The sequence below is a fragment of the Malus sylvestris genome, chromosome 9 (genome assembly GCF_916048215.2).
Source record: "Malus sylvestris chromosome 9, drMalSylv7.2, whole genome shotgun sequence".
NCBI classification, from domain to species: Eukaryota; Viridiplantae; Streptophyta; class Magnoliopsida; order Rosales; family Rosaceae; genus Malus; species Malus sylvestris.
In genome coordinates this window covers 3038703-3051123 of record NC_062268.1, presented here as the reverse complement: position 1 = coordinate 3051123, position 12421 = coordinate 3038703, and the positions used below count along the sequence as shown (strand labels likewise).

At 35.5% G+C, this 12421-nt stretch overlaps 1 protein-coding gene across 2 annotated transcripts; it reads right to left on the bottom strand.

The window, feature by feature from the left end:
• Positions 1–5413: 5413 nt before the first annotated feature.
• On the bottom strand, positions 5414–8545 carry LOC126583668 (plant cysteine oxidase 2-like). Of its 2 annotated transcripts, XM_050248168.1 has the most exons (6): positions 8247–8545; positions 7913–8153; positions 7156–7274; positions 6796–7066; positions 6014–6250; positions 5414–5913 (listed from the first exon to the last, which is right to left on the bottom strand). In XM_050248168.1, the coding sequence occupies exons 2-6, from the start codon at positions 8133–8135 to the stop codon at positions 5789–5791; spliced, it is 975 nt and encodes a 324-aa protein (XP_050104125.1). In that variant the 5' UTR covers positions 8136–8153; positions 8247–8545; the 3' UTR covers positions 5414–5788. The 2 variants fall into 2 exon arrangements, with proteins under 2 accessions (XP_050104125.1, XP_050104124.1); XM_050248167.1 differs by having other exon boundaries at positions 7913–8545.
• Positions 8546–12421: the final 3876 nt, after the last annotated feature.

Below are 12421 nucleotides of genomic sequence, written 5' to 3'. Positions count from 1 at the left end.
TGTTTGCCCCAACGCACACACAAAATGTCAACTCTCTGCAACCCCTTTTTTATATTACTTTGTCTAGATTATACTAACAAATATATGAACAATAAGATTTTAATAAGTTTCAACATTTTCCACAGTAGATGAACAAATTAATGTGCTTAGAAAGAGCTGAATTTGCGGGCACCGGTTGTACTACAGATAATTTATATCAAAATTGTTATTAGCATTTTAAAAAACTCATTTAGCATTACATTTTTTTTATAATTAGAAAGAAAAATGTGCATGTAAAGAGTATAGAATGAGATTTTTAAAGTATTAATAACAGTTTCCATTTATATATACTAGCAAATGAGCACACATTTTGTGTGTGTGAACAATTTAATTTTAATTGTGTTTGTACACATGCGTGACTTTGAGGCTTTGTATTTATTGCACGCCCTAACGGTATGGGGTTACCTAAAATCATTTTATATAAAACCATCAGATCCTATCACCACTATTGATCAGCTGAATTTATATGACTATGAGAGGATTCTAAATATTTAAGAATTGCTTATAATTGAGGATGGAGTTTTTAGGTCATCTGGGTAATCAGCAGGGCAAGCAATTTCAGAAATTCAGAATGGAACAAATCAATCATTTGTGTGAGCTTTTCATCTCAAGGTTAATCTCAATGATTTGAAATTTGAACTACCCAAAGGCAAAACCTCATTATTGGAAGGTTCTTACCTCCTAAAATTTACCTTCTAATCATTATTTTAGCATGTTAACAACCTTCTTACTAACTTCTTGTTTTATTTTCTCAACTCTTCTTTTTATCTTGAAATTTTGTTTGATGATTGGAACGTGTAATTTGTAGTCAAAGATTAACTCTACAAAAAAACCAACTAAATAAAAATCACTTAACCATTCAATTAATGTTGTCCAAAATTTCAGTGTTTAAGTCAGAAACATGATTTATATATTTATTGGATAACATTTCAAATTTAGAAATTATTTGCCAAGATAAATTTTTAAATATTGACATAAAAATGAACGGTTTAGGTTATTATGAGAATGAGAGTCAAGAAGGTAAAATGAAAAATGTCAAATAAGAAGTTGCTAACATTCCTCTTATAGTTTAATGCAGTACAAATTTGTGATTGGTTTTGATATAACAAGTCGTAGAACTGCTCTCCTAATAAGGTCCTCAAAATAAGGACGTGTGAGATCATTTTTATATGAGTCTTCAAATTAATTTTATGGTAAATTAAATTATCAACTTAAATAATCTATGTTACATTGAAGGACAATAATTCTGCGAAGAGATTAAATTAAAAATAAATAAAAATTCTCACGCAAAACCTTCTGTCTTCTTCCCCTACCATCTCTCTCCTCGGATCCACACATCTCCTTCCTCTCTCCTTTTCTCCCTCTCGATCATTCACTCCCCTTCTCTCCACCCGAGTTTTTTGTTTTTCCCTTTAATGTATGAAAAATGGAGAGGGACCCCTTTCAACTTTTTTACCGTCATCTGAAAATTTCATATGAGAAAATGTTTCAAGCATTCAAGAAGAAGGGGATCCCATATTTTGAAACCACACAATCTCAATTGTTTTGGTGCTTTGTAACTAACTGGGTTTGAATATTATTAATAAAATTAGGGTGTTATGCAATTAGATTTGCTGGTTTTAGATATTCAATGAGAAGACTAAATTTTGCAAAGAAAAGGATTCGATATGACATGAAACCTTCTTCTCACAAGTTCTCAAAATAAAGACCTTACAAGAACAGCTTTCTAACAAGTCGTGGTAGCGTCACATAGTACTACAGTCTAGTGGTATTCCTCTTCGCTTGTAAGTGAGAGGTCTTAGGTTTGATTATCGCCAAAGACGAAATTGAAACAATTTATTACTAGCTCATTGTGAGGCTAAGCTCACTTCTTTCTTTTTAGTGTAGAGAATATCATTTGTTCAAAAAAAAAAAGTCGTGGTAGCATGCAAGGCATGATGTCTCCAACTTCTTCTTTTTTTTTCTTTTTTTTTAAATTTCGAATAGGGTTGATGGAGTCACCAACTTATATAACGTAAGGAGCCATTCAACCCCCTTAATTAACTTTAAACAATTTACTTTGATAAGGAAAGGGAAAGGAATATAATGGAGGCAACTCTTCAAGGTCTGTAGGTTTGTCGTGGATTAATTGGGTCTTGAAACAACATAAAAGTCAGTTTGTCAGTTTGCTCCGCCTCGTTAAAAGTTTCAATCGTACGGCCTTGAAAGATGTAAAAACGCATGCGCCAACATGTATATATACTACTATTGTACACATATGAGGACGGATTCATGATACTATTTTTTTACACAATTTTTAGTGCACATTTTGAAACTCACTTCGTAATGTATTTAACAATTCAAACCGTCTATTTTTTAGATTTTTTCCTCAAATATCATGTTTACAAAAAATCGTTCAAATATGAAACCATGTTACCATTCGATTAATGGTTTAGGGGTTATTTGTAAAACCGTATTAGTTCATTTTCTTCAGTATAAATGAATGTCCTAATAGTTTTGGATTTCTCTAATTTTTTCAAGGATGATCTATATGAATAGTTTTCTAAAAGATAGTTTAGGTCGTTAAACTAAATTACTAAATGAGCCCTACAAAAAATGTGTATTAAAAATATATAAAAGTTAGTGGTGCTACTTCATATATATATATATATAGACTGATAGTCTTGCACGTAAGGGAAACATGAAGTTTACTGGTACTTGCATACAAATTGACTCTGTAAATCATGGACTGAAGACTGAAGACTGAGAGAGGGAGTGAGAGAGAGAGGTCACATTAATTTAATTGCACTAGGTTGTCAAGACATAAGATTTTTTAAGTCTTACTACATGGAGTGCTTATTATAATCAACTAATGCTCTCAATTAGCTAGCCATCTTGAATTAATCAATCAACTTCTGATTTAACATTAATCTGCATTTTTGTATTCCACATGCATTGCCTAAGCAACTGGAGGCGTTTAACTTTATCGCTAATATATGACTAATTTTATTAAAAAGTAGCTTTCATTGCGTATTATCTGGTTTGGAATTGGTGAACGTGTTATATTGAAACGTTGATGATGCTATAGATTATGAAAAGTAATACAACAATAAAGTCTTATCTTATTAAGTGGATTCAGCTGTATGAATCCTAGCACGTCATTGCGCTCAGTTTTAAGTCAAGTTTTTCGTTAACTCCAAATACTTCATGTTTTTTTTCTTAAAGTATCTTTCAAAATCTTCCTAGCTAGGTCTTCCTCCACTTCTTATGGTACTACTTATCATTTATTTCTACACAGTCGGTAAACACAGGAGTAACCTGTAGTCCAAACAAACTCCTTATTTTATTTTCGATTACGAATTACTAAACATGCTATTGCTATTATAGATATTTGAACTCTGTAGTTTTTCCTCTTGCAAGTAAGCTAAATTAGCAGAGTTAATAGATTTTGTATCTGGTCTAGAGTTGTGGGCTTAGCCGGTCAAGAAGTGGGGCTATCACCTTGGCAAGTTGGTAACTCTTGTTTCACTCTCAAACACAGTAGCTTGGTTACTGATCTGCGAAGTGTGAACCCATTGGACCCAAATGCATGCAGCATGCCTAAAAAGTCAAGACACGTAAAACGTTGACAAGATAGAGTTTGAATGCAATATACAGTGAGTTGAAGAAGAATGCCTGATGATCAGGATATTCTACAGTCGTACCACTTGCTGATTACAGTGTTTCTTCTTAACTTTTCTTGTAGTACTGCCAAGCTTAAGCAATCGATGTCTATAAATTACATAATATATATATATATAGCAGATAAATACTGTTAAGTGCAGGAATCTTGTACCTTGATAAAAATAATATTCTCAAAGAAACTTCCGAGTCATTGCAGACATGCAGATAACCTACTTCTGAATGATATCGTCACGAGTCTATGTGACACACGCGCAAACTTACAAACCCTATTATAGGTTTAGCAGAGAGAGAGAGAGAGAGAGAATATGATATGTACGGGCTTTTCCAACAGCTCAACAAAATTAGAAATATCATCTTTCTGGAAACAGCTTTGTAATTACTAGCTAATTAGTAATTTAACCTGTTTAAATTACTTTACTACTCCTGGTAATTAGTAGCAGAAGAAAGGGTAATTTATATGCAAAACATGTTCGCTAGCTTTTCGATTTCAAGAAACCCTTTGTATCTTATCCGTTCTTCATATTTCTCTACACATGCATGCAGATGCAGCTCTCTCTGGTGCTGGTGCTGGTGCTTCCCCATGGAAACACGTCACAGCTGCTTGCTTTGTACTTGTTTTCCTTGAAGCTGTCTCCAAAGGCATAGACGTATCCCAATCTTCTAAGGGCAGGTCCGACAAATCACTCTCAACATCATCATGTCGTTTTCCCGTTGATATATAACCTAAGATCATGCATATTCATATATATATATGACGTATGACCCACGCTACACCAACAACTTCACTTTTGACTTTAATTATCGTTTACCACATATGCCATCCACACGTCACGTTGTCTAGCCCAAGTATTGGAGCGAGATCACTTACCTACACCGAGTACTTTAAATACACATTAGAGACTTACGTGCACCAAATACTACACGTACACGAAGAAAACTTACATGCAAGATATGCCGTTATGACAGCCTCTCAAACTACTATCACAAAGTCATCGAAAATCGACTACATCCATGACTGCTGTTCTGTAGGCTTACCTAGTTAACTATCACTGGTAATTTCTCAAACTAATAACACGCCGAGAAGCCTAAGACACATAGTTGTGTCTTATTACTATGAACTACCTACATTAGCACTTTGAAATACCACTACAGTAATACTTTGAAATACTGCTACTGTGGCGTCTAGGGTCTAGGATACATGTCGGTATCTCTCCAACTACACCCCCTATAAGCCTACCTACATCGGAAGGACTCCCTACAAGCTAATGGCTAGCCAGGAGGATCCACGCCAGATCCTCTTTGTGAGGATCATGGGGATCCTTCTTGTCAGGATCATGAGGATCCTCCAATCACATCTATTCATTGTACATGTCAGAAATCATTATAAATTTTTTTATTTAAAATTGAATATAAATAGTACCTAACAAAAATTAACTGCAAGATATACTATGATTGGAGGATCCGGGAAGATCCTCTCTCAATGGCCTGGGCGGATGGCACGCACTCTTTTCCTCTGACAAGTGACAACAAAACAATCCAAACCACAATTCCCCTTTCATGAAAACAAGACAAACTACAGATCTTCAGATTTGGACTGCAACTGAAAATTGCATCATCTCTGAATGAAAAATGAACAATAACATCATCGTAAAGTATAAACTAACCAAGTAAATATTTGGGGGAGAGAGTGTAAAATTTAAAAGGCCAATCATGAAAAGAGTGCTAATGCACTTTCTTCCTCTAATTTCAAGCGCGCTTAGAACAAAGAGACCTTCTCTTCATTTTGTTGCTTTTCTTTTTTTGGGTATGTACATTAACTGTAGAAAGAAGAAAAAATAAGGCACCAGGTGCCTCCTCATGTTCCACCAAAAAGAAAAAACAACAAAACATAGAGCCAAAAAAAAAGAACATAACGAGACAAAAGCACTACTGCTGCTGTACTGAATTGAGCAGCAGCCACTGATGGCATCGATGGAAGCGACGGAACTGTGGTGCGGAGGCGGCTGCGGATGGATGAATGGGGAAAATGGAATGGAGATGCAGACAAGTGAAATGGAATGACGAAGGAGATAGATTGGTGAGATCATCAATTCTCCTGTATTCTGGGGCCTCTGTAGATGGCTCCAACTACAGCTAAGTCATCAGGTTTCTCTCTCTCTTCAAGCCAAGCATAGCCGTCCTTCTCATCTTCTGGCACAGATACTCCCCCATCTGAAATTCAAAAACAGAACCGTCGTCGAGATTTCTCAAAGTTCTAACGAGATGGGCTCTCACTTTTGAGTTGGAAAGGAAAATCTAACCACACTGATACCTGGGAAACGAGGGAATGGGTGATCAATGTAGTATTGGCAGTGCCGACCGTCAGGATCAGAATATGGAGGGCCAAGCACATCGAGCACTGCGCATGCTGTCACTGCTGTGAAGCAATGCATGTTGCCTCCATCAGCTGGATAGAGGATGGAAGGGTCGCAAGCAGCAGTGAAATCAGCGTCAGCCTTAACTTTAGCCAGACGAACACCAGGCGGTGCTTGAACGAGAGAACATCCAACTGCATATTTTTTGTACGAATAAAATAGTTTCACAACTGAAGGTCCTCGTGAGTCGTGACATCATTTTATAACAAAATGTTAAGCAGTCAAAGGTCATAATCATGGACATAAAGTCTAAAAGTTCAAGATGCCACAAGCAATATACTCTTCAAAAGATCAAATACGCCGGTAGATTTCTCATCAGGTCCCACAGGTTATCTCAAGGAAGATGCAATACAACGCAATAACTCATATTGTGTCTTTAATATAGAGAAAAACTTGTGTAGGGGCACCGGACCACATCATCCGTAGGGAAGCTCACAAAAGCACGTGTCCTGTATTTTGGTCTCATCCGACCTCACGTTGGTCCCACCCAAACCCAGTGTAAGAACTGCCCTGATCAGGCATCCTTCCACAAGTTTTTCTCTTTTAGTATCTCTCTCTATCTTTAAGGTTACCTAGCTTTTATAGCAAATACCAATAAAAAAACGTATTATCAACTAATCAATTCCGCACTTTCTACATACAAGTTAAGAATAATACAAATTTCAAAGGAGGAATTTACCTAATGAAGGATTCGCACTTGCCAATGTTTTCCCCGGCGTACTTGCCAACGTTTCCTCCGGGGCACTTGCCAATGTCTTCTCCGGGGCACTCTCCGGGGCACTTGCCAACGTCTTCTCCGGGGCACTTGCCAATGTCCTCTCCGAGGCATCAGCCACCCAATCATAGGATTTGATGTGCATTGTCCCAAACAGAAGCTTACTGAATACAGTCATTCCAGGGTGATTATGAAGCGGTAGGATACCGGAAGGCGGCAAGCAAAATATCCCCATCTGCATATAGGTAACACATTATAAGAACAAAAGCCACGCTGACTGATTTCGCTTCGTAGATAGCGAAAATGAACCAGGAAGAAACTTACCGAAAATTTTTCGCACTCGTAAAGGTGCAGGTAGGTTATTGCCGGGGTTCGTCTAGCTACTGTCATCCTGAAGTACGGCAAATCAGGAGTCAGGCCGACATCAGCAGGCTTAATGGCACCTGCATCAAAACAACCAAATCCTATAAGCCACATTGGGGAATAAATTCGAAAAGGAAAGAACACCGATTGCAAACAACATCGGAAGACAAGTTTTTTCTATCAAAATCTTGAGTTGCAAAGGTTAAATGCAAACAATATACCATTTGTGCAACAAAAACAGAATCCAGATGTGAAGAAATGAAACCATGCAAATATGGATGACCTCCTCCGGCATGAAAACACACATGCTCTGTCACAAACATTTTTTTTATACAGTATATTGTATCCCCAACTCCGAGGAGATATACAGACACACACATATATACATACACATATCTGCATGCATACAGCCGCAAAACTGAATGTATCAGATGCAAGGACAGAGATATGATTAAAAAAATTTCAAAATTCAATTTCAAAATTTAAAAAGAGAAGGCACTGTCCGATAACAGACAACCTACAAGATCATGCAAATTCCACACAGCAGAATGATTAACTCAATCCCAATTTTCAAAATTCATTAAAAAAGAACCAAAATTGAGCTTTAATCCAATCAAATTATGAAATTCTGAGACACCCCACGTGAACAAAGCATTAATTAGAGCAAGAACAAATTTGAATCCAGGCAATCATCCAAAAGCAGAGAAAAAGTATATACCCAAAACAGAGGATAGCCGTTGGATATCATCAGCGGGGGGTATAACCCCGGCCCCACCAGACGAAAAGACTTCCTTGCAAGTCTCGTACAGCTTCTGAACCGGCGACATCTTCCGCTGACGCCGCCGGCACTTTCTGGTCTTGCTTTTCGAATTCGTCACCTCCGCCAATTCCAGAAACTCCTTATTGCCTTTGCGATTGGGCGCCACCATCTCAATCCCCATTCACACCCAAAATCCCCCCTTTAATGAAAACACAAAAACCCATTTGAAATAAATGAAATTTTCGATCTGGGTATTTCAAAAAAAATTCACACTTTCAATCTGGGTACATACCCAATTAAGAAAAACGTAAGAAACTGGATTAGAACTACAAAAAAACAAAGCAGGGGAACAGGGGAGGAAAGAGATAGAGAGAGAGAGTGGGGAGTGATGATAAAAGTTAGTTTGTACTGGAGAATGATGGGTGGTAAAAGGAGGACATCGATGTGAAATCTGGCAGCTCTGTTGAAGGAGGAGAACTCCTGGAGAAAGAGGCAGAGGGTTGAATGGGTATAAAAGAAGGGGACAAAGGGACTTAGGGTTAGCTGAAAGAGAAAGACAGTTGGTTTTGGAAAGAGGGAGGGAAAACCAGGGGCCATGGTTTGGCATTCCGGTGGGCTATTCCAACAGCGGATTTTTATCCACTTCCCTCCTCTCTATCTTTCTTTGTTCTTCCCATGTTGCCCCTTCTTTCCCCATTTTTCACATCTCCACCACTACATATGAATTTTACGCTAATATTTCTATTTGATTTTTCTTCTTTCTTTTTCTTTTCTTTTTATTTTTTTTAATTTTCAACTTTTCTTTCTACCATCCAACCTAGTTTTTTATATTGTTGTGGTTTTCTGGTCTGCATTGTGGAGAGAGAATACTTACCTCTGTATTTGGGTAATCCATAATTTGTCTGTATTTTTACACATGTTTATGAGAAATTAGACTTTATATAAGTCGCTACACACAGATTATCGTCTCTAATTTTGTAATAAAGACACAATTTTCAAGTTTCTTTCCACTATGTAACGTAGATTTTGATACTGAAAATCTGGTTGTGGTTTCTGGTTTGCATTGTCGAAGGGGAGAAAACTACCTCTGGATTTGGTGAACGCCAAATCTACTTTATTTTTTTCACCTCTTCTTAAGAGAGCTGACTTTGTATAAGCCACCAAACACATACCCGTTGTGCTGGATTTTGTAATTATTGTGCGCGAAATCACTGACATAGAAACCGATTCATTAATTTTTTTCAAAGTATTAACACAACGTGTCAGCTGTACTTTACAGTTATCACTTTCAATAAATAAAAAGGTGCATAATAAAGATACGATTTTGTTCGTATGTCTTTTATAGTTTAAACACTTGTAAATATGGATATAAATTAAATGAACACAACTTGTAAATATTGATAAATCATGTATAAGCAAGGTTTTTAATATTTTCGATCCTATTGAAATATCCGTAAAGTGGGGTTGCCGATATCGAAAGTAAGGTAAAGCAATATCTTTCCACAACATCTTCAAAATTTCATGCGCATTTTGTCAATATTTAAAATTTTGGAAATTTTTTTGTATTTACAATATTAGGCAAAATTTTAGTAAAACTTTGAGTAAATTGTAGCTATGGTCCCTTAACTTTAACTCAATTGGAGCAATGGTCCATCAACTAAAAATCCATTACATTTGGTCCCTCAACTTATCAAAACGTGTAGCTATGGTCCCTCAACTAAAAATCCATTACCATTGGTCTCTGAACTTTAATTCAAGTGGAGAAATTGTCCTTTAACTTTAATCCAATTGTAGTAATGGTCCTTACAATATAACTCATTTTGACAAATTTTTTGACATAGTTGACGAAAAGAACCATAATTATACACTTTGATGAGTTGAGGGACCCTAATTATATAAATGGTCATTTCAACATAGCTTATTTTGACAAAATTGATGAAAATGACTATAGCTACACATTTTGATAAGTTGAGGGACCAATGGTAATGGATTTTTAGTTGAGGGACCATTGCTCCAATTTGATTAAAGTTGAGGGACCATTTGTACAATTTACTCTAAAACTTTCTACGTGCGGACAACTTTTTTGGGTCAAATTATAATAAAGATTATTACATATAGTCAAATTTAATAGTAATGGATTCACTAGTCCATTCACTGTATTAATACGCCACATAATTCTTTTTTTTTAACGTACTTTTACCTTTCAAGGAAGACAAAAATTATAGGATTTGAATTGAGAATAAGATTAACATTCATCTAATATAAACTGTGCAAGAAATATATAATTTGCTTATCAAATATTACAATTTTTTTTAACAAATATATGAAAGATACTCAATATTAAATATATGCATGAAACTACTTATACCTGAATTCTTAGAACTTTTTATTCTGACAAGCAACAAGATAATTGCTCTAAACTCATCAAAATTACAAGGAAATGATTTCAAACTTGAATGTAAAAAGTAGAGCACATTATTTTAGCTAGTTTTTAAAAATAATTTTGAAACATTATTAAATTCAAACAACTTACAACCTAAAATATTAAATAAATAAATGTATTATGTCCATTTTATATTAAATGAGTTAAAAATAATAATTATTATTATTATATCCAAGGGTGATGATGTAATTTCAATTGAGCACATGAATTACCGACGTGGAAGTTACTAATGTATTTGACAAGTCCATCAAGGCCATAAATATGGGAAGGGATTCTCTCCGGATAGCTTCCACCAAATCCATCAAGGCCATGAATCTGAACATTTGAAATTTGATCTAACGACTACAAACAAGGGTTCATTTTAAAAATTATAATAACTTTAGTTATTTGATCAAATTTCAAAGGTCCGGATTTGTGACTTTGGTGGACTTGGTGGAAGGGATTCGGTGAAGATCCCTTTCCCTAAAATATTATAGCAAAAATCTATACTAATTAATGAAACATTCTTTGTCAACCAAAAGATGGTGAAAAGACAAATTAGTCTTCTATCACACAAAAAATGATGGGCAATAATGTAATTTCATATGTCCAAAATTTACTGTTTTTTATTGAAGCATCACCTACAGGTGCTGTTAAAATACCTCTCATATTAAAAAAAATTAAAAAAAAAACTTCTCACTCCTCCCACGTTCTCTCTCTCTCTCTCTTCCCTCTCTCCTTCTCATTTTCTAAAAAATGTGTTCATACACACGAAGTGTGTAGGCAAATGCTAATAATAACTTAAAACCTCCCCAAAAGCTATATCTTTTCCAAAAGCAAAACAATTACCACCCAAAAATATTACATCCGAAATGATTTCTGGTCATCATTTATATAATTATAAATATCTATTACCTACTCCAAAAGCTATGTATATCAGTCTATCACATCTAAACAAAACAGTCTCTCCTCTTGCATTATATTTTGTTGATTATAACAAGATTGAAAAGGAAACTCTAAGGGTGCGTTTGTTGCGCTGGACTGTCTCGGACTGGACTAGCTGCAGGGACTAAGCTGGACTGGCTTAGACTAGACTAAGCTGGACTAACTTAGTGAAGCGTTTGGTGCAGTGTCGGACTAAGAAGCAGGATAATAAAAACAGTACTGTTCACCAGATTTGTGTTTGCTTAGACTAGAACTACAAATTTTTGTCATTGTGTAATAGAGTAATGCTACAAATCTCATGATATGGGTTAATTGGAGCATATTTTTGCCATGTATATTATGAATCTTAAAAAAAGAGGAAAATTGTTTTGTTTCTATTACCTACTAATAGAATTGGGACATACTATAGTTGGGACATACTATTTATAAATAGTTGAGTTTAATTTGCAAATGTAGCTTGGTTTAAACTCTATCACCCAAAAGAAGAAAAAGAATAGTGCCCAATACATGCAACTTCAACAAATACAAGTACATAAGAAGATACTTGTGACAAGTCAATCTTTGTCATTGATTGACTCTTAAAACATCATTCACTAAACTTTCATCAATCCTAGCCTCTGTGGATATATTTACTATAGACAAGTTACATAATATACCAATGCTAAGGCAGAATAAAGAAATTAAAACAAGTCAACCATCTTGGTGCATAGCCTACAGCTGCTGTCTTATGTATTTGGTTGCATCTTCCAAGCACAATTTATTTGCATGGGGATCTCTATTATTCATTTGACCAACCTGCAGGCACTAAAATATTTGGAAGACTAAATTAGCTTCAATAATTAATTCAACACTCGGGTCAACTACGTATTTCCAGCAGATTATGTTAAATAAATCACAACTACAATAAACATTCATGCCATGAGTTGAATGAACAATTGAATAAGAAGCAAACATTTAGAAACTAATGAAGATGAAATCATGATCTGTCACGCACAGATTACACACACACACACCCAGATTACACACATTATATATACACACACACACACAAAGTACACACGCACGCACGCACAGAGTACACACACACACACGCACAGATT